Here is a 23,659-nt window from a genome sequence, read left to right on the forward strand (position 1 = left end):
ACCCAGGGGCGCTCTACCACTGAGTCACATGCTCAGCCCTTTTCATTTTTTTATTTTGAAGCACAAGTCTCACTAAGTTACTGAGGTTGGCCTTGAATTTGTGAGCCTCCTGCTTCAGTCACCTGAGCCACCAGGACTGTGGGTGTATGCCACCATGCCAGGCACAAATTACATTTTCAACAAATAGTCCATGCACTGGTTAAGAACAGTGACTGCTGCTAAATGAGGGTGTCATCATGAAGAGGAAACCAGGAAACTCAGCTTCTGTCTGGACCCCACTTCTTTTAGCTGGGTGAAACCCAGTGAGCCAACATCGTCAGGCCTCAGTTCTTGTAGCTGTGGAAGGAGGTGGGTGGGATATGGAGGACAGTCTTTCCAGCTGCAGACCTGTGCCTCGAATAAACCAAATACAAAGGGATGAAGTTTACTTATGTTCATTTCTACAACCTTCATTTTTTTGGTTTGAAAAATGAAATGCAATTAAAACTATGTCCATTTATAGAAGGGAAAGCAAATGATAATAGTGCTCCTTGACATAAATTGTTTAATAAATCAAAGTGGCCTCAATTTAGTTAATACACATACACAGCATCACAAAAGTAGCATGAATGTGTACAGAAGTGAACAAACATAAATATCTGCATCTTCTTGCTGGGAGATTTTACTGTGGGTAACATAAATAACTCCAACATTTTTCCTGGGATACCTAGAAAATTATATTAAGGCCAATGTGTATCTTAGGAATATTCTTTCTTTAAATTCCAGCACCTGACAAAAACCAAGTAAAACCTATGTCAGTACTGCTTGAAGCAATGGTCCCTTTTGGGACCACTTAAAGTGGGATTTGCTTTGGAATTCTGATAACAGGATAACGGTCTTACATTATGTGACCTGACACTTGGCAAGCATAATCTTTTTTTTTTTGGTATGGAGGATTATTTAACGTAGTGGTGCTTAACCACTGAGCCACATCCTCAGCCTTTAACCAGGGATTTTGAAGATGGCCTGGTCATTTACAGGAGGCATGATGGACTGGAATGTGTCCCTCCTCGTTTTTTATTATAAATAAGAAAGTAACCTTTTGAATGAGACTTTCATAAAATGTCTTTTGAATCTCAAATGACCATTTTCAGATCGATCTGAAAAGTATGCCAAAATTATCCTAAAAGGAAACTTCTAGGGAATCCTGGATGGTCATCAATGAAGCTGAATTGTGATAGGCAGGAACAAAGCTCCATGGACTGGTTGTAGAGCAACTAGGGTGGGAGTGAGGGTAAAAGCTGCCCAGAACATTACCAATGGAACTGACTCAAGTTCCTGAACTCAACTATATCTGCACCCAGCATCCTCTGGGAAGCTTTAAGAAACACAGAAGCTGAGGTTCCACCACAGACCTTACTGGTAAGAATCTGGGTGGGAAGCGATGGAGAAGCAATCTGAATCTTACTCAGGAAGCTTCCTAAATGAAGTTGATGCATGAGGCTGGAAACCACTATTTCTAGGCCACAGATCTCTAAAGCTTCATATCAAGTTTCATTCTATGAGGGACCAAGAATTGAAAGCAGGACAATACCTGTAAGCAAGCTCTTGCTATCAGACAAAAGTTAAAAGGAAGCCAAAAGCCAAATTGATTCAGACCCCACTTAACTCCTGGGAACTTACCTGAATGACCCTTTTTGAGGTCACTGACATGTTCTGCAATTAATAAGTTCTCAACAAGTATTCACGAAGTGGACAAGTAAATGCTTTTACCAACTTGGTTATCTTAACATCCTGAAGGTTCACAACTTTTCAGACCCAGAGTAGCTCAGGATGCCAGCAGAGGTCACTGGCCAGCAAGGAGGCAGTTGGAGTCCTGAGGCAGGGTTATCAACCTGGTTTTGCCACACTAGCAGGAGGTCATATTACATCTTGTTTATCACTTAGAAAGAAAACCCACCAGGTGGGGCCAGAGTGTGGCTAGTACAAGGTCTGCCCTAGAGAGACAGTAGGGTGAAGCGCATTGTGGGTCTTGATGCCAATTGCAGTAGCAGGCGATAGTGATCCAGCCATTTCATCATGAAGAAAGGGACGGGTTTATGTAGATGGGAATGATGCTTGGACACAGATCCTCTGGTGACTGGATCTTAGCATTCAACATTATGAACCACAAGGTCAGTTCTACTCATACATTTATAAACTTACCTGGGTTGGTTAAAAATAAAAATAAAAATGTTTTTGAACAACCTTGTCCAATAAAAATGCAAACTACCTTTTTATTAGACACCAGGATAAACTTTATTTTCCTACAAACCATGAGAATGACCCAAACACATAGCACTTCAGTGCTGTTCTCTCCACTTTATTAAATCATCACAGTTAATCAGAAATCAAGGGGAAGAGGGTAGAGAGTCAAGAGACGTCATCAGTGGAGCTGTGTGCTTTCCTAGGCATGGCTGCCTCTGTGGAGTGTGTCCTGGTGCATGTGTGTGCACACACACACACACACACACACCTGGGAAGGTGGGCTAGATGTGAAGGTTTCTACCACCTAAGAATGAACCTAGATGTGCAGCATCAGGAAAATTAAATAAAAAGAGATAGCAAAATAAGAATCAAATGACAGCTATAACTTAATTTACCATGTTTATCAAATTTCCCCCCTATTTACACATTGTAGACCTGAAAATATAAGAAAACATTCACTTAATGTATATGTCATACAGAGATATTGAGTGCAACTACAATGATGGTCGCTTCACATTGAATTTCCCTTCAGACGTGGACTCCTGTCTTCGGTAGATAAAAAGTAACATGGCTACATATAAGACATCATAGTAAGTTTTGAAGGATTCATCAAATCTTCACTTGATGCAAAGATCACAGGTCAGTGGCACCCAGGTGGTGACACCTGAGAAAGATGAGGAAGACTGGATTTGTGTGGATCTCTGAATCTGCATGATCTCTTGTTTGTAAGGCTAAGGGTCCTGATCAATCAACCCACATCACAAAGTCAAGGATCCCCTCCACCCCATGGCTCTTAAAAGCTGCAGGTATGGCAGCTGAAGACACTGTGATAGTCACTTACCCAGTTTAAGTTTCTTTCCTTCTGTCTACTCAAGGATTATTTTAAAATTTATTTTGTGGAGTTACTATTTTTTAAAGTATAAATCCTAATCAATGATATGATAAACATTAGTTCACTCTAGATGGAAATCTGGAAATTATCATGCAGAGAAATGAGGGAATTGTCCAGGCCCAGTGTGAGGTCAGCAAATCTTACCACATTCCAGCCGATTAGGGACACTTGTGTTTACAGATGACTTGACCTACTAATATTAATGTGATGAGTCAGCGCTGTGACTCAGGAGGGTCTCTACTGGATGAGTGACCCTCAGAAATTTTGCTAAGAGGCATTTATTATGAAAACATAATATTTATTTTTCTAACTAAAAAAAATTCATCATTTCAATTTTCCACCCCAAATAACAAAAACAGCCAAGTTCATATGATTGCAAGCAAACATGGTTGCCAGAGTCCCTGCTCCCCTACTCCATCTCTAAACCAAAGCTGTTACTGAGAAAAGTGAACTAAAAGGAAACAAAATTCTCTATCCGCAAACTGCTGGCTGTCATCTGGGGTCATAGGGTTGTTAAAATAATTAGGGATTACACGAAGGTCAAGTTATTGGCTACCTACAATTGAATTTCCCACTCCAAGGTCAGAAGCACGGGTTGGTGGAGGCAAAATGAAATCATGGTGCAGAGGTCCAGGGGAGTTAGATATGACTTCCAGGAGCTGGGGATGTTCCTCAGTGGCAGAGTATTTGCCTAGCATGCACAAGGTCCTGGGTTCCATCCCCAGCACCAATGGAAAAAAAAAAAAGACTTCCAAATTCTTCTACTATATCCAGGAACTCTGCAACAGGGATTTCTAGAGCCTGGAGTTAAAATGTTCTCTGGGAAGTTATTTGCTGTCAGAGTGCTACTGGGACTTGGGACCCCAGGAAGAAGTGATGCTCTTTTCTACAGGAACGAAGTCTGGGTACTTTGTAAACATGAAACCAAGCATATCAACAACAGTCACAGCCGGAGCAACACTGGCCAAACTCTGCTGACCAGAAAGCTCAAATCACTTAAAGAAAAGGAAAGGGTAGGAGAGGGAGTGGGTGAGAATAAGAAGCAAAGGATTTGCTGGCAGGATAGGAAATGCCAGGACTTTGTTTTGCTATTAAGCCCCCAAGAAGTGAATGCATTGCACCCATTAGGAAACAGCCCTAAAGTGTTGGGGATGTAGTTCAGTGCTAGAGTTCTTGCCTAGCAGGCACAAGGCACTAGGGTTTAGTCCTCAGCACTCCCTCACTCCCCAAAAGAAAACAGCCCAAAGTGATTAAAGCTTACTTCTACTTTGGAATGTCCCCCGATTCTCTTATATTCAAACAGCTCTACCCAGTGGTCCTGGGACTCAAATCCTGCCTGCAATCCTCTATAAAGTAGACAGATTCTCTCTAACACTGGAAGTTCCACTCTTCTGATGGGAATGATGTTCTCAGTCATCTCTCACTTGTCCCAAGGGTTAATCTGACTCCTGGGTCTGCCCCTGTCAGGTATCAGCCAAATCAACTCAATGGCTCATGGAAAAAATTGGCTTCTTAGGGAAGGTAGCTGCTGTGATGGGATGAGCAGGCTCAGTGGGCTTCTTTAGGCTGTCCACTGACTAGGCAGGGTAAGGGTGACATATGAGTGTGTGAAGAGCCGAAGGCAGCATACAGAAGACAGGAAGGTGGGAAGGAGTCTACACATCTTTCCATGACTGGGGCCAATCATGGCTGCATACTGCCTACTGCTTTCTCACTCCAAACCAAGGGGCACTAAGCACTGTGAAATGATCTCACAAGAGCAAGAACTGTGCAGTGGGCGATGGCCTCTGATGAGTTTCTTAGATTTCTCTTTCAGGTAGATTGGGGAGAGGACCAAACCTCTAGCTCTAAGACAGCTCCCAGGGGCTGGACACAGGAAGAAGGCTGTCTTCTCTGTGGATTGATTTCCCTGTTGCTGCAAGGTAGGGTTCACCCAGAGATGCCCAGCAAGGGAGCTGGGCAAGCCCAGACAGAAGGCAGGACTTTTTATTTTCTTCCTCCCTCTCTCAGTCCCTCCTTTCCTTCCCTCCTTCCTACTTTTACCTCTTTTTTTAAACAGGTCCAAATAGGTAAAAATATGGATCAAATAAATCTCCTGCTTGAAATCTGTGTGACAAGAAACATTTCCAAGCATTTCTTTGAATAATAGCCAGGAGGAAAATGCAGGTGAAGCTTTGGAGGCATCTGGACATTCCATTCCAACCACCTCACTGTGGCACCAGACACTGGCACTTGCCTTTTGTATGGATGTGGGGCTAAGCCTGAGGATGCTTCTTGTCCTACAGGAGCTCTCACAAGGATAGGACCCTGTACTTCCAGAGACTTCTGAGTGTTCTGGGATAGGAGCATAACTGTTGTGATCTGGGAAGCCTCTGAGTGGTCAGGAGAATCTCTTCAGTGAGTGGGCCTCAGGTACCAGGTGGCAAAAGACTTCACAACTGAGAGAAAACTCCTGGGCTAAAGACCCCAGGGAAAGCCAATTTCCATGATGATGAAATTTTTGAGTAAACCATAAATCATAACATAAGACGAACTAACAAAATCAACACAGAGAAAATTCCACAATTCTACAATTGTTTTGCTGCCCTCTAGGAATCCTGCTTGGATTTATAAATGAGGGTAACCACTTGGGGTACAGAAACCAACATCCCTGTGCCCCCTCCCTGAACGGGAGCAGCCACCAGAGCAAACCAGAGATAGTGGGTTTGTCTCTGGTTGTTGGTGACTTTTTCTTTTCTTCTTTGGATGCCGGAGGTTTGTGAGGTTTTAGGATGAGATGACACAGCCTCACTTGAAAGTTCCACATGAAATAGTTCAGTGGAATCCACCTTTGACTTCGGAGATCCAATAATAGGGAAGCTTGCTGAGGGCGCTGGCACATTCGTGGAGTTTCCTGAAGTCTCTGGGTTTGGAGCCAAGGGAAAAGGGCAGGGGAATCTGGTCTGTCTCCTCCACACCAAGGGGCTCCTTGAGGTTGGCACTCAGGCTGGAGGCCAAGGCCCCTGCAAAGGAAGCAGAGAATGGCCAAGTCATGGAATTGACCCAAGGGCCACAGATTTAAGAGGGCATTGGTGGAACTCAAAAGAAAGGAAGCCTGGTCTCAGGAACAGGACTGGATGTCCTCCCTGACCTGGTGGTGGGCTTGTAAAGATATTTGTTAAATGAATCAACAAATGAATGTCTTTCCTAGTCTTTGCCCTGGGGTTTTCTATAGCATGAAAGAAGCTATGAATCTTTTTGAAAATAATTTAGCCTTTCTGGCCAATCCAGAAATAAAGAATGAAGAGAAAAGGCATCCAATTACAGAAAAAGAGAGAAAGAGTCATGAAGAACATTAACCCAGCCACTGAGAAAAACCAGTGAAACTTCATGGAGAGCCTTACAGATCCCATTGGTGCTACTGGAATCTCTTACATATTGATATTTTACACTATGGGCTACTGCCCAATTATCCCCCAAAGGGTATAAGACTAGAGGTCAGGGTTAAATTGCTTATCTGCATGAGCCCAGTTTAGCACTGAAGGGAAAATGGAATAAAATTAAAACTTGTGAATCTGTACCCCTTTCCTTCCCTGGGGTCGCTCTAGGTGAGCTCAGAGGAATTCAAGAATGTTTGCTGCAATACCCAGCTACTGTTGCCAGTGGAGTTTGGTCTCCCCTAGGACTGTTCTGAGAATGAGAAGATCATTTCATCACCCTTACCCTCGTAATATATTTTTAAACCTTGTTGTATTACACCCCAAATTTCCCTGAGTGACCTTTGTTTGGAATAAGCTTCTAAAAGCATGGTTTCTTACATCCTGCCTGCATGCTTCACTTCCTCTGGCCTTTGAAATTATTATTATTATTATTGGCATTTGAAATTCATTTAAGTAGTTTATTTTATTCACAGACAGGATCTTTTTTCATCTTCTGACCTTGCCGTATTGTTTCTAGGGAAGAGCTTCTGGAATCAATACTTATAAACATGCTCGGACCTGTGGAGGCAATCTGCCCCTAAGCATTCTGAAATTCTGCACTTGCAGACTCTCCAATAGAGGGGTACTTTACTGTCACCTTCCTTTTAGTACTAGTGAGGTCAGGCAAACAGAGAAGGCCCAGGCCTCCTGCCTACTATTTTCCTCTTTAAAAACAGGCTGCTAGGGCTGGGGTTGGGGCTGGAGGTGTAGAGCAGTGGTAGAACACTTGCCTAGCATGAATGAGGTCCTGGGTTCCATCCCCAGTACTGCTAACACAACACAAAATAGGTTGATATGGACAAAAGCAGCACAGCTAGACATTCGTCCATGACCAGGGATGGGATTGTCAAAGGCATCTCTCCACCTCTTGTTACTGGTGGTGGGCACATCTTACCTGCCCATCTCAAGATCCTGCTCCTCTAGGCTCAGGCAACAAAAAAGGGGGCGGCCCCTGCACCCACTGGCATCCTGAAGCCCCCACACAAAAGGGTGGGTGACCAAGACATTTTCCAGGATGGTAGGTGTTGGTGTCAGGTTCCACCCAGAGTGCACAGGCAGAAGAAAGGCAGGCTAGACTGGGCTCTCCTGGGCAGCACAGACATGCAGGGGCAGGAGAGAGGGCACGGTCCCTTGGGAGGGTGGCAGGAGGCACCAAAGCCAAGGCCCAGGAAAGTAGGTGGGTATGCAGCAGTGTTAGGGATGGAGGGTGGCCAGTTAGTCAATTTATACCCCTCCCCAAAAGCAGGGTCGATGGGCAAACCTGTTGAAGTGTCAGTCTTACCTTGATCAAATATTGTAATGAGACCTTTAAGTACTTTAATCTGAAGGGAAAGAACATAAAGTTAAATGAATACAAGCATGTCACCCCCATGGCTCCAACTTGATAATTAACACAGTGCTAATAATACACATATTCCCGAGCTGCCTGAGTATTCTCGAAGCCTTGCAGATCATTAAGGCCTGAAAATTCACTTGAAAATTCTACTTGATAGGACAAAATACTAGCTGTTATCGCACTTGCAAATGGGAAATGAAAGAGACATTAGAACTCCTACAATGTATGAAGCAGACCTTCATGGAAGCCCTTTCCTTTTCCTGGTGCACAACCTTTCCTGACTGATTTGGTTTAAAATACAATCGAAGATAAAAGAGTTTTTAAGACAAGCATTGAATTCAACGGATGACCTGAAAAAAATAATTGAAATCCCCTAAGTGTGCAAGTTTACATGACTTCAAGTTTCATTTTACAGGTTTCTGGGCTGTACACAGTGTGTTAATTCAGTCCTGGTGTCACCTGCAAAGTGACAGTCCCTGGGGAGAGAGCACGCAGAATTCTGTGCAGAGGAAGGCTCTGGAAGGAGAGTCTGAAGTAGTGAAACTGAACCACAAGCTCACTCTCACCCAGAGAGAGGCAGATTCTTAGCAGCCATGATGAATGGCTGCTTAGCTTTTCCACACCTGTGACAGGTTCCCCATCACCCACCCATTCCACACCAGTCCAATTCCTATGTGGGCTTTCCCTAGCAAATGCACCCTCTCTCTTCATCAGACAGTATCTTCTCACTCCCAGCCCCGACAACTATCCTGAATTCAGTGTCACCAGACCACCGTGGAATCTGGACAAAGGACATTTGTCAGTAACATGGACCATTGTCTGCATGGCTGCAGTAGTTATAAAACAGGGATTTTTCTGCTGGGCCCATCTGCAAAGGTTGGCACAGTGACCAGGGCCAGATTCTAAGGGAGTTCAGAATGCCATTGGAAGAAGGACCACTGACATTCTCTAAGCTGGGTTTCTCTAAAGGAAATGTGCATGTCAATGAAGACACATTTTCCAATCCATTCATGAAAATTCACCTTCACTCCCCCAAAAGAAAATTGTTTGGAATTATGAATTTTTAGATTAAGATCTGATCCCGAATGACCCAGTGGCATTTTCTGTTCTACTGGTTTGATTCCAGCCACCCTTAATGCTGCCCTTTCTTGAAATGTGGGCATGAGATGTTCTGGGCTTGTGTTGATTATTTGTAACAAACTAGTATCCTGTGCTGTGAAGCCCCATTTTCTCTCATGGAGAATGGCAAGCTCTCTGGCTCTTCCTTGAGTTGAGGAGGCTCAGCTTTTCAGAGCACCATGCTACTGACTCTCTCCCATGTGAGCAAAGGCTGTCTTTATGAAGGGGCTCCTTGATCTCACTCCCCTACAGCCCCCTTGGCCCTGGTTATGCCGTGCATACGGATCCCTGATTGGTAGAAACCAAGAAAGCAGATGGCACGCTAACAATGGAGGACTTGTTTGTAATTGCTGATGAGGACTGGTTTGCTCCTCTCCTGAGTGTCCCCAGACGCAGCCTGGCGTGGTGTGCCTGACCACAAAGAATGTCTCAGTAACTGCCAATCCATGGTTGAGTTAAGGAGATGCAAAGACAGAGGCAGTTGTGGGCTGTCTTGATTACTCCATGGGGCTCAAATGTCACCAGGGCTTGACATGCAGGCAGTGCTCCTCAAGGTGAGGTCCTAGTTGCTGGCATTGGGAAGTAGGCTGTCAGATTCCTGGTACATCCCTTGGGGTCAACATATGGCATCAACTACCCTGCACATGACTGAAAAGCACCAGGAGAAAACACTGAGCTTGATAAGGAGGGAAGAGACAGGGAGGCATATGATGCCTGGGAAGATGGGGCAGAGACACAAAGCACAATCATTTTGTCCTTTCATCAACTGGGTACCAAGTATGTATCAGGTATTACTCTAGGAGGGAGCAGTGAATAGAGTGGACAAAGATGGTAGAGGAAGTGCATCATGCTAACTGGGCAACAGCACCCCTTGTGGGCAACAAACTTACTCTATATGAAGCACAGATGTAAGTACTTTTAAAAGACACACAGTATTCCTGTTGTATTCCAGGAGAGGGGGCAAATTTGGATATAAAAACATCTTGGAAGGATCTGTAGTGGGTCATAATGGGAAAAAAATTGAGAAACTTTGGATTACAGGGTTAATCTGCATCTTGATTATGAGGTTATTCTTACGAATTTGTGGTGCTAAGAATCAGGAGTCAGTCCCGCTCATATGTAGGAGCAGTGGAGTAAGACTCTTGGGGGAGAACCCTTAACAGTTTAACTCAGATTGGCCCCGTTGTGGCCAATCAATGGCTCAGATATAGAGTTTGAGCCTGGATAGCTCAGAAGTCAGTTTTAAAGAAAGCTGTCTTCTTTGGCCTCTAGTGACTTTGATGCTCTGAATATCAGCAAGGATTTAACAAATGCAGGACAGGACAGGCCTGGTTGGAGATTTGTTGTGTTTTCGACAGCTCAGCCTAGCAGAGGCTTTTAGAGTATCGGTGAGTCTTTTCATGGCATGTTTGCTCCAGCTGGACTCACTGGGATAGCAAAAGAGCAAGGGTTTGAAGCAAGCTTCTTATCTCTGAGGAAAGCCTGCCATCCAGAACTGCCACCTGGGATAACACTGAGCAGGGTCAGACAAGAAAAGTGTCTGCCTCTCCCCGGATCCTTGTTACTGAGCAGTCAGTGTGGAAAATGATTAACTGGCTCAAGATAATTAGGAAAGAGAATGATTTTGAGAGCTGGCATGAATGAGGGAGAGAAATAGTGGACTAGGGTTCCAGCTTTCAGCAAGTGCTAAATATCCTACCAGCGGGAAGGCAGACAGAGCGGGAGATCAGAGAGCTGTCTGGGTTATTCAGACAGAGCCCCTGGAATGGCTCTGAGGAAGGGAACAGGTGCAGCCAGTGGATGGGGTAAGCCTACACAGGCAACTCAACACTGGCAACCCAAGACCAGTGGGAATTAGCCAGGCTAATTAACATCTCCAAATGGCCCAAGGATGGCTTCCAGTATTTCCAATCCAACAGCAGTGGCTGTGTCCTGGCCTCAAACCTGGCTCTGAGCTTGGCTTCCTCTGTTTGGTCGTTGGTCTTGCCCATCAACTTTGATTCTGAAGCAGAAAGCCAGGACAGCTGGACCAACAGGAAGGGAGGGAGGAAGAGGGCACACATATTGTGCACCTGCCTGGTTATAAGCACCTGTGCAGGGATTCAATGAGCAGGTGGGATTTCATGAAAAGAATTTCCTAGCATTTTTCTCTTTCCTTTCTTGAACCATAATCATTTTAGGAGCTATGACTAAGTTAAATTATAGATTTAAAATTAATAACTTGGTGCCACCTTTCTTGTTAGGCTATTATGGAGAAAAGTTTCAAGATGTTCTTGATATCTCACAGAACGTGAATACTCAGATTTCAGTTGCATCTTAGCCATGGGGAGGCTGTTTGTCTTACTGGACTGAATCCACATCAGAGAGCTGCAAAACATGTATCCACAGCAGCAAAATTCCTAATAGTCCTAAAGTGAAAACAGTCTATATGTCCATCAACCAATGAATGGACAACAGAATACCATTAGGCAATAAAAAGAAAAGACTGATACATGCTATAGTATGGATGAATTCTGAAAATATGCTAGGTAAAAGAAGCTAACCACCAAAGACTGGAAATTATATGATTCATATATATGAAATACCTAGTATATGCAAACTCATGGAAACAGAAAGTGTATTAGTGGTTGCATATGGCTGGGAAGTAGGTGACAGGAACAGTGATTGACTGTGGGTAGATTTTACTAATTTTTTAGGGGAAATAAAAATGTTTTAGAATTATATTGTGGTAACAGTTGTGAGTTTACTAAAAATATATCTTGTGAATACTAAAAATACTGAAGTGTACACTTTAAATGGATGGATTGCATGGTATGTGAATTATATCTCAATAAGACTTCTTTTTTTTCCATGCTGGGGTGAATTCAGAGCCTTGCATATGCAAGCATAGTACTACCGAGCTACACCACCAAACCAACAACTATTTTAAAAAATAGCAAAAATAAGATTGAAGGTCTAAGCAGTATTACTGCTCCTTCCATTACAAAAGTAAACCAGAAATGGCTCTAAGATTTGGGGTGCGGGGGGATGTTCTGTCCTCAGGGAAGCAGGGGAACAAAGGAAGCGATGCAGCTTCGTAGATGTCACTAGTACCTCTCTGGCTAGGCCACTCTGCAAACTTTCCCCATCCTCAAAGCAAAGGGGCCTCTCTGTAGGTGATGTGCTGCTCTTTGGTGACTTATTGTCCCCATCAGGCCATCTGTAAGGTGACCTCTAATTTGAATTCATCTATCTTAAAAACACTCAGAGGTGGCTGGGTTTGTGGCATGCAGTGATAGTATAACTGGAAGGAAGTGACTGGATTATGTATCCTGCTCAGGATTATTTTTTAAATTCCCTAATAATCAGCAGTTGGAGAAAATGTAGCAGTGAGTATTCGAAGACTTGTAGGAGGACAGTGAGTTCTAGTACATTGTCTTGGAATTTTACTGGTAAAAACAGTCCTTTTGGCACTGGGGTTATAGCTCAGTGGTAGAGAGTGTGCTTAGCATGCAGGAGGCCCTGGATTTAATCTCCAGCACCAAACTGTCCCTGTTGTCTTCAAACACTAAGGAAGCTGTTTGGGCCTATAATTAAGATGTTTTCTATGAGTTCTTCCTGTGCTGCTCCATTTGAATTCTAGAATAGTCAATACTTCAGCCAACTTCCCATTACATTTCTCAGTTATCTGTGCCAAGAGGGTGGGCATTCTCCACTATACAAACTATCCAGGCCATAATTTCTATAAAACAGTCTTTTTTGCCTTTGGGGAGAACATTTTGCTTTTGCCACAAAAGAAACATTCCTCCCTGTCACCTTATTGTTTGCTCCTGTGGGTTTGTTCCCATAGTTGGCACCAGAAGGCAGGGGGTGCCTGCAGGGGAGGCAATGAGTCCCGTAAGGCATAGAAAGACCTAAGCACTGAGCCCTGGTGTTGACATGAACTGATGATAAAAACAACAGACAAACAAACAAAACCCCAACACCCCTCCATTTCTCACCTGCCAAAGAGATAAACCTTCTCTGACTGAGGCAGAGGGTGAAAGAATTGTGCGGAAATGCCAAATATCTACACATACAAAAAGAGTCATTATAATCACAAACTATTTTGGAAATCATTTTTTTAAGAGTGAAACAATTCCATGGAACCTCACCCTGACATCCTCACTCTTCCAGGTCACTAAGCATTTTAAGTCTCTTGAAATAATTGTCTGTGTGCAGGACATAGTTAGGTGTCTACACAGTTCTTCAGGTCAATACATGTATCACAACCACTGGGTCCTGTGTGAGCTGTGGGGTTTGAAGACCAGGGCAGGGCATGTGCCTGAAGGCCAAAGTTCTCCTGTCTCCTTCTCATGTCCCACACCATGCAAACCTTTTCCTATAAAGAGGAGGTATCACCAAGTTCCTTTCACCTGGACAGCTCAGGTCAGGGGCTGCATTCTGTAGCACTAGGTGAAGGGGACATTGCTGAGGGCTCCTCTAGTGCCCCCACAGAAATGTCCGAGGAGAATATCTCTTGCATTGCCACAACATTTGCTTCTTAGTCAAATATGTATCATATGCCTTCTGTGGCACATGATAGTTAGATATCACCTAACTGTTCCCTGCCTACATACTATATTCTCCCCACAGAAGCCAGAGAGATCTTTTTAAATGAGAGACATCACATTGCCCCACTTTTCCAAAAGCTAGCCATCTCACTAGAATATTAACCAAAATCTTTCCCTCCACCTGCAGGATGACTCCAACCTTTTCCCTTTTCCCTTCCTCCTCACTCCTTGCTTGTTCTACTCTAGTCATACTAGGATCCTCACTGATTCCCAAATATGCTAGGAAAGCTCCTGCCTCAGGGCCTTTGCATGTGCTTTTCTCTGCCTGTTCCCATATATGGTTCACCTCCTTAAGTCTTTTCTCAAGTCTCACCTTCTCAGTGAGGTCTTCTCTGACCCCCCTATTCTAAAGCTTGCTCCAACTCTGGGGTGGCTTTTCTCAGTACCCTCCTAAGCCTTCTTTCCTGTTGTCTTTTCCTTCTGACACTCATCAGCTCCTGATGGCTCACTCCATCATCTTTCTTCCATGTCTGGAAGGCAACCTCAAGGAAGGTGGTGCTGCCATTTCCTTTGGCTACTTCCATGCCCTTAATATATTCAGGAAACATTTACAAGTGAGCATTTGAAGGCCTTATACTTTTGTGATTTGTGAAATTCTCTGAGCATTGAGAATTCTCACCTGTTTAAACTGTAGCAGAAGTACATGTTTGTTCCTAAGACCCCAGCTGACCCTAGGTTTTAATATCTAATTATGGCCTTCAGTAGGCCACCAGCTTTGGGTGGACGGACAAAGAGCACAATCAGTCTGGTGGCTGAAGATTCCCTCTTCTGGCTTCTTCCCTGTGGTGACCCCTTTCTTCTGGGACACTTGACTCTGATGCTGCTGAATCAGTAAACAACCCTGGCCAGAAGTACCTGGCCTCAGACAGTTGCATGATCAGATGTTAACTGGAGGGCCCTGGTACTAACTGGAGGCAGACTGTTTCTTCTCCATGCCCTAGGGACACAGCTAGGGAACAGGATTCCCCTAATGAGCATGCGCAGCAGGGTCTGTCCAAACACACTCTAGCAGCAACACCAGTACTCATCGCCTTGTCTTCCCTGAGATTAGGGCTCTGGGGGAGTGAAACTTTCCTGAGTAAGCCCTTGAAGACCCTCAGGAAATCTCAGGGATCACACTACTATGCTCATGAGAAGACAGATGCTGGGAACAATGTGGCCTTACTGTTTCCTATTACAGGTAACAGCTGAGCACTGGTAGGGACAAGGGCAGCCTTAATGTGGGGGACACAGTTAACAGGGTTTGTAGAATGTGTGCTTTTTGCATCTGGGATTTTATCATCTCATATTCTTGAACTGATTGAAAAATAGGGTTTTGTCTATTCTTCCTTGGTACTAGCTAATGCTACTAAGCTTCTTATGAACCCAGAAATAAATTTTGGCCTTATCAAAGCTACATATTTTCTCTCTCCTCCTTCTTCCTCTCTCCCTCCCTCCCTTTTTCTCTGCCTTCTTTCCTTCCTTCCTTCCTTCCTTCCTTTCCTTCTCCAACTCCTTCTTATTCTTCTCCTTCTCCTCGTTTCTCTCTCTCTCTCTTTTAAAACTATCCTGTTTCTTATTTTAAGAGATTTTTTTTTCCTGTAGGTTTTTGTGGAACTTCACATGAGTAAAAAAGAACCAGCTTTTCTCTCATGCTCCTTACAGGTTTATTTTGTGGTTATCATCCTTTATCTCTCTGGAAAAGGCTGGTATAATATATTCTTTCTTCTTTCTGCCAGAAGACTTAAATGCCAGTAAGAGTGCTTCCATTTGGCCTCTGCTTTGGTTTGCTCATTGCTAAATAGAAATTCAAGCAAAATCATTGAGTCTTCCAGGAACCTCCAGTGCTGAGGTTGCACAAGTAGCACCTGCAAGGCCAGACTGATTCAAGGGCTGCTGCTGGGGTTCACAAAGAATGTGAACCTAGGGTGTCAGAAGCTCTGGGTGCTTCTCAAACTCTCAAGGTTATTTCCAATAAGCTTTAATTAAGACTCATTTCCAAAAACTGTCTCTAAGAAAAATTCTTGGTACCTGCTGGCTATCTCCTGGCAACTGCTGCAGCATCCCCTGAGCCGTAATTAGCTGTCAAGCAGGAGGGAGAAGTCGCCTGCACTTAAAACCCTGTAAGGCCTGGAAAACCAGAACTAACCCATGGTGGCATTTCACAGAAAAGCAGTACCTTCAAGGTTCTTCCAAAAGGATGGAGTCAGTGCAAAGTCAGTACTTCAGAATGATAATGTTAGTTCCCTTCTGATTCTGGGAATCTATGGGCACTCCCAATCTGAGCACCAGCTCCAGGGTCAGAAAAACCCACAAGACCTCAGGAAGGCAGAGTTTCTTTCTCTCTGTGCTTCCCATACTTGCTATCCTCTGTCTTATTCTTCTTTTCTATGGGTCTTCTAGTTCTTGGGCACCATGGTTCACAGCCAAAGTTAAAAACTCACTGGAAGCATGCTATAGAGGAGCAAGTTTTCATTCTCTTCCAGGGTCACAAGGCGGGTGGCATGGCCCTTCAGAGAAATCTCAACCCAAATGACTCAGGACATTGACCGATGTTATCTTTTTTACTTGTAGTTATAGTTTATAGCTAACTAACCTGGGTTTATTAATAAATAGCTCTCTGCTATTATCAACAGTATCTGCATTTCTTTAATAAGACTTCCCTCTCCACAAGGGAAGGGGAGATGCAGGCCTTCCCAAAGTCTCTAGAGCCTTCTGTGTCCCCTGAAGTACCCTACACAGTACTGCTCAGTGGCAGCAGCCAAGGGAAGGGAAGGCCAATTCAGAGATGGTAATATGACAGGCAGCAACACCATTTTCTAACAGAGAAAATGGAAAGAAATGTTTGCCTTATCTCTGTTTGTCTCCCAGAAATGATGATGAAGACAATAAAAGTTAAAAGGACAAAGGAATTCATAAGCATGAAGCAAAATGTGGTGCTAAGCAGGGCCATCAAGAATTCTCTTTAAAACCCTCAATACCATTTAGGAAAGCATCTCGAATCAAGTTTCAGTTATTCCAAACTGCATTATCCAGTCTGTGGATTAACTAGGCTCCTGGCTGCTTCTGATTTCTCCACACCCAGTTTTGACCATATTGCTTATCACTGGCCCACTCTCTCTAGGAGACTGGGAAGGGAGGAGACAGATGAAACATAATTACAGGTGTTTGTTCTGCATCTTGCCTCAGGCCCAACACATCTGTGGTCTAGAGACACACCTGTACCACTTAAAGAAACAGCCTGCCTCCTTTCTATTTAACTCCCATTGGATGATAAAATAAATTCCATGCATCATTCTCTAAAGAATTTATAGTACATTATGGATAGAAGACACACGCAGGGATAAATACTTTACATATGCTCAGAAAAAAACAAGACAGAAGTACAGATACTTCTTATGATGGGTTACATACACCTGTTATTGAAAATATCATTAAATTTGAAAGGACAATAATTTTAATGTGTAACCAGAGTTGAGTGACACTGGGTTTGGATGATGGTATGGAAGGATGGTTAAACTTTTTATCAATGCTTTGTCATTTTTTTTCAAGAATACATCTGTAAATTAAAAAGTTAAGAAAAAAAGGAAATGGGGTCATAATAGAGTCTACTATGTGGAAAGGAAGATTTGGGCTGGGGACAGAAGGGATTGTTGGGGCGGAGGAAATGCCTGGGGGAGTAGTTAGTGTCTGCAGGATGGGTGGCGACATTGGCCAGTCTGCTAAGGTGTGAATGGAGTTAGGTGTGAGTTCTTGAATAGAAGTGAAGACAACTTACATTTAAGAAAAATGGGTCATCTGAATGGAGTTTAAAAAATTAATCTTGGTCTTCATAATTAAAAAAAAAAACTAGCAGACATGGCTCTGATCATGGGACTGTCACCACAGGGTGGGCACTGGACTAGCATTTTCATGCATAGAATAGGGAGGTGAGGGCCAGGTTGTCCCTGCTTCCAACATGCCCAAGACCTTTGGTTGTTCCTTCATGGCTTGCTCTTCAGCTTAGTCCAAAATTAACATGAAGGGGTTAGACCTCAAGTTTCCTGAAGTCCCTTCTAACTCCATATTCTATGATGTTCTCTGTAGGAGTCAGCAAAGTTATGATGACGCTAAACACATAAGAGGTATGATAAATGCTATCAATCAAAACCTTATTAAGACCATTGTAGTAGGAGGCAATGGAGGGAGATGGAGAGGAGGAGAATGAATACTGAAAAAAATCTATAATAGGACCACCTTTCCATGAATAGAGAAAATACTTTTTGGGATTAGGGTTAGGTTTTACCTTGTCTGTTTCTGCAAGTTACTTTGATTATTAACTGCCCAGTGAGAGAGTTGGCAAAATCTTCCTATCAGGATCTGCATGCAGATTGACAAGCCTGCAATACCTCACACACGTACCCACAGGGCATGGTATGAAGAACTTGACAAGAGAAAGATGGTATAGCTTTACCCCCAGGGGCAGAAGCCTGTGAGTCACACAACTAGTTCATGCAGTATCTCCATCCCAGACCACTCTGGGGTCAATGTGTGACAAGAATGCTCTGTCTCCAGTTTTGTGAGTAGATTTTATTGGCCACCAAGAAAGACACAATAGCACCAGGTCATCTTCTAGTAAAGTTTTTGTGAAATTCTGTAATTATTTTGTTGTAGAAAAGAATTATAAAAGTATGTTCTATGAGGTATATGAACATAATCTCTTCCAAGAGGGTTTTCCATGCCATTGTGAGAAAGATGAAAATTTGAAGTTTGGGGCTATGGTAGGAGTGGCAGTAGCATCCTAAGACTGACCCTGACTTATCTGTTTTAAGCTCCAAATAGGACCTTCATGAAAGTAGCAGAATTGGATGGAGCAGAGCGAGGCAATTCCTCCCACTTATTCTAAGTCCTGGAGCCTTTACAGTTCAGCCTATCATGAAGAAGGAAGTATTACTGACCATGTCTTAGAGAAATTAAACGATGTGTTTATGAGGGCTAACAAATAAACAAAGACCTGTGCTCCCTCTACTGGCCCTCTATAGCAATATTGAAGTAGAAAAGAACCATAACCAGCACTGGCATCTTCAGCAAATTTAAGTCAATCAGGGTACAGTGGGAACAACTCTTATTTAACTTGGTTTTGGACATTCTTTGGGAAAAATCCATCTTTAGAAACTTCTGACCAAGGTACTTGGAACAGCTTAAAACTAGACATTAAATTAGACATACCTATGGTCCTTGACTACAAAATTGCTAGCTATGACTATAATAGTGATTTGGGGATTATCAATAGACAAGTGGATTCCTCCCAGATTTTAAAGTTCATACACAGTCTCTAGAGTGGTTCTGGAAAAAACATCTGAAGTCCAAGCAAAAGTTTCTTTTTTCTTTTGATGTTATAGGAGCAGCTTCCAAAAGCTAAAGATTTACACTATTTATATCCTTTTTGATAATGTCAAACATTAGACTGGATTCTCCAACTCATTAGCATGCAGAAGAATGACCTCATGGTGAACAGATGCACTTGGCTGTGAGCTGCAGTGATTACATCAGTCCCTCCCCAGCACTCGAGGGTGCCCATTTCAGTTAACCCTTTATAGGCCATTCTGCTGGCCCCCTTCCTTGGTAACATGCTTGAAAACATGTTACCCCATAGGCATATGGGTTACATGCATATAAACATGTATGCATAAAACATATACATATTAATTGCAACCAATATTTTAATGCTGGTAAAATATTAACAATTTTATTAATTATATTAATAAAACAGTTAATATCTTAACACTGGTCTATTAAGGGAAGGCAAACACAAGGCTAGAATAAAAGGTTGTTCAAATACCTATTGTATAATGGGTAACTGACAGAAAGAAATAAGGTAGTTTTAAAACAACATTTTATTATTTGGAAAATAAGACTTCCCCCCCCCCCCAGGCACTTATGTATCAGCACTGCATCCCTAGCTGCAGTTGAAAGGGCATCATGGATAGAAGCAATTCCTTTGGTCACCTACTTCTCAGGGCTATTTGGGTAGATGAGCAACAGCACCTGGGGAGGAAGCTCTGGAAACAGAGGGCATTTCCCAACAGTGGCATCTCTGGGCACAATACATCTCTTTCACCTTAGATTCAAAGGCTGATAGTGTGGGCTTTCCTCTAGCAGTGGGGGCTGCATGCTATGTTTTGGCTTGTGTGACATACTGTGGAATAAATACAGTAGTCAGGTGACTCTCTCTCTCTTCCTTAAGGATAAAGCTCGTTGTTATGGGTATACAAAGAAAACCTAGGAGCCCTTAATTCCTCAGACTGTGCATATGCATGTGAGCAGAAGCCCAAGGCCTGCTTTGATGACAATGATGGCCAGAGATGGTCTGATTGGGTCCTAAGTGCACTGTGGGAGCTTAAGCTGCTCAGGGTCGATTTTTCCAGTTGGCTTGTTGCTTGGAAGGGCAGACTTCACCTCAATTTCTTAGTTTAAGCTGGCTGGCTCATTTGGGTTTGACTGTACTTGTCCCAAGAAAATTTAAAAAAAGATGCTGTGAATAAACAAACAAAAAAATTTCATCTGTAAAAGTACTAAGAGATGGGAATAAGGATTCCTCAAAAGCAAAGCTGGTCTGTAAATGAGAAGAGATGGGGTTCTGAGAACCTGACTCTATGTGGTGCTGACATGTTCTACCCTCATAGTACCACCCCCACAATTCCAGTTCATATAATTTCTCCTTTCTTTTTAACCATTTTAAGGTTAGATATATAGTGTTAAAAGTAAACATCATGCACAAACTTAAAATCATACTCAAGGATAGGTGTGATATATGTGTAAAAGATTTTATCATTCAACACTGAATTCCCTAAACCACGAGCATTATGAAATGTAATACTGATGTTAATCTGAAAAGATGAAGAAGCAACATCTGTTTTGATATCTGTCATTGGACTTCACGTTCCATTTGTATAAGTTCCAATCCCCACCCTCACATGCTGTTATAATCTATTCTGGTAGGTAACTTTAAAGAATATGATCTTCTCAAGTCCAGTAACAATTCTAAGTAGATGTCATAAAAACTCAATTATTCCTAGGTCTCATTTAAGGTGTTACCTATACACTGACTCATTTGAATTGGTTTAAATAATTATGAACTTTTGGGAAAAGATCAAATTAAATTAGGCTAAAATATACATAGAAAATAAAGCCCATCATTATTTGTTTTGATAACATCTTAATCCACAACCTTAAGAATATAACAGTTAAGGAATGTAAACATGTAGCCATTCAATTTTTTTCCTTTAATTTTTAGAAATGCTTTCTCAAGAACTTTTTTTGTAAAAAAAAAAAAATCTCACAGTGAAAAATCAAGTCCCAATATCTCATAAGGATGGCAAAAAGCTAAAAGAGATTTTTAAAAAAATAGCTTGCTACAGATCCTTCGTGTTCTTTCAGCAAAAAATTAGAAACAATTTTAAACCTCTAGCCAGACTGGGTATGAAATCTTCATTTCCCTTGAAACAGATTTTTTTTTTTTTGTCATAGATAGAATGTTGGCAGAGTGTATAAAAGAATTCAATTCACAGCTGTTCTACTTTTTTAATGTAAGAAACATTAATCAAAGCTTTAAGTTATAAGCTTTTCTCATGTTGTTTAGTATTCCAGTTCAACAAAGATCAATAGAGGCCATCCCAGTGTTTCTTGACGCCTCACCAGGAAGCAGAGGCGTGATTATGTAAATCACTGCTCCCGCACCTCTGCCAGCTTGCTTATCTTCCCAAGCCTTCTGCCTGCTGCTCCTGGCTCCCTGTGCAAGTGCATGCCTCTCCCTCTTATCTCCCAACAAAGCTCGGAGAGGCAAGGATTGAAGCCAGCGATGTTAAACAATGATGCATGGCTGATTTTATTTGTAAGTGATTTATTTCACCGAATTTAATTTTTTTCACTTTGTGTGTAAGATATTTGTTAACAAGTCAGAATAGGAGAAGTGAGGCAGTGTTCAGAGACAATTGACACAGGTTAGAAATCTATTAAGCACTCTCACGGGTTGTGTTGAAACCCGTGGAAGATGAAGGAAGCTCTGCACTGAGGTTTCAACATGCGATCACTAAATGTCCCATTTACTCTCTGCAAGACAATTAATCTGTAACTACACGCAGAAATTTACAAGTAATAATACTAGTCTTTGAAAAAAAAAAACAAACCCACGGTAATCATATCATCAGGTTAAGTGGCAATGCACATATTTTTTAAACTGAAAATGTACAAAGAGTAAGTGCCTAGAAATAAGGAAATCCATGGCAATGTTTGCAATTTGCCAGTGGCCTAATACATGAAAATGATTGTAAGCCACTTTCTAAATGGTTACCACACCGGGTGCTGCTCCAGTCAGCGGCTTGTCCACATGACACCGACCACTCCAGAGAGAAGTGTGCTTGCTGCACTCTGTAATGATGGGCCTGGGGACACTGTCCTTCCATGTCTCCTGCATTAATCCCTGACCCTAGTATCTCGGCAGCATAATCCCCATTTAGCATTAGTAGCAACGGCTTCGACTGTGAGGAACTCTTTTTTGATAAGTAAGCACTGATTCAGGCATCGCTTTTAAACAACATGTTCCCAGCTCAGCAAGAAACCCACACTCCTGAATGAACCACAGCACATTACTGAGAAAAAGTTCATTAACCTTGCTAGATTTGGGGGTTAACAGGATAGCTGAAGAAAGGAATGGAGTGAACAGCTCGGATACAAAACAAATTAAAATGAATGTCATCATTCCTTTTGATATTCATTAGTTGATTCAGAGGGAGAATGCTCTTCTTAAATTTGCAAGCATTTATCTGTGAAAAACAGGTGTACATCTGCTACTCGAATGCATCTTAAGCGTGTGAGAGGAGAATAATGTAGACAGACACTCACCCGTTCCACTGAGAGAGTAGCTGGGAGAGGGAGAAAAGACTTGAGCTGCGAAATCCTCAAATGTCATGACTTCTCGGTGGTTCTGAATTATTGCTTCAAGATACAGAGCTCTCTCTTCATAGCTGAAGTAATTGGTTAAGGAGACAAATGCATTTGCAAAACAGCATTCTAAGCAGTGACAGTTCACTTCGTTTTAAATACACTTACGCAACTTTGCTGTTCATGTGTAAAGAACAGTATTTTGCAAGCTCTTTAGCATCTTGTCAGAAAATTTGATATTCGTCATAATTAGTAGGATTTGGATTTTAACACCTAAAGTTCTCTTAGATTTTAAGTGCATTCAAAACAAGTTTCGCTAAAAAATACATAAACCAATGGTTACAGAATAGCATCAAGGCATCAGTAAGATCTTTTTAAGCAAACAAAAACAAGAAATATTGATAGCAATGGCATCTCTGTCCATTGACCACTGTGTGACAACCCTGGATCTTCACTTCCTCTTGGGTGGACAAAACATTCCTACGAGGTTACTGATAGAATGAGCTGATACTTCAAGCAAGAACTATATGATGGTGAACACATCTTTAAAAAATAAGAAAATGCAAGCTACTGGGAAGAGAAAAGGCCAGAAGGTATACTCTGAAGGGACATCAGAGTCACTAACCAGAATAAACTATAAGAATTAAAAAATCAGAACTAATATGTAGGAGAATCTAGCAAAGAGCACACAATGCAATTGAGGGGAAAAAAAGACTATTGCCTTTTAATTAAAACTGCAGTCTGGAACACACAGCATTCAAATGTGTAATCAAAAACCAGTCACCAATAAAACTTATAAGCGTAACACGCTGAAGCAACTTTCCAGCTGTCTTAATAGGACCCCTGCGTGTGGCAGTCTTTCACAGGGCAGAAAGCAAATCTTCCCCTTTTGTGTGTGGCTTCTGTTTCCTCGGAAGGTGAATCATGCACTTCCAATAACAGGATAACGTCAGAACAATTCGACAATGGATGAAGGCACCACACGTACAACTTTATGAATTAACACTTGGGGAAGTCGGCATGATGTCTCATTTTCCCCTTCTTTATTATCAATGCAAAAGTTAAAAGATGTGTTTTGGTCATTTTGAAAATTGTGCTAATTCTTCAGGAAATAGGGAATGTGGATCAACATCAG

The 23,659-nt window shown here is 42.3% G+C and overlaps 1 protein-coding gene across 1 annotated transcript in view; it reads right to left on the minus strand.

The window, feature by feature from the left end:
* Positions 1 to 2,267: 2,267 nt before the first annotated feature.
* The window catches only part of Ralgapa2 (Ral GTPase activating protein catalytic subunit alpha 2), a 302,869-nt gene continuing 281,477 nt past the window's right edge, over positions 2,268 to 23,659 (minus strand). Inside the window, 3 exon segments of the mRNA XM_047542031.1 lie at positions 2,268 to 6,120; positions 7,859 to 7,898; positions 22,486 to 22,607. Coding sequence (XP_047397987.1) covers positions 7,894 to 7,898; positions 22,486 to 22,607 — 127 coding nt within the window. The 3' untranslated portion in view covers positions 2,268 to 6,120; positions 7,859 to 7,893.

Source organism: Sciurus carolinensis, chromosome 2 (genome assembly GCF_902686445.1).
Source record: "Sciurus carolinensis chromosome 2, mSciCar1.2, whole genome shotgun sequence".
NCBI classification, from domain to species: domain Eukaryota; kingdom Metazoa; phylum Chordata; class Mammalia; order Rodentia; family Sciuridae; genus Sciurus; species Sciurus carolinensis.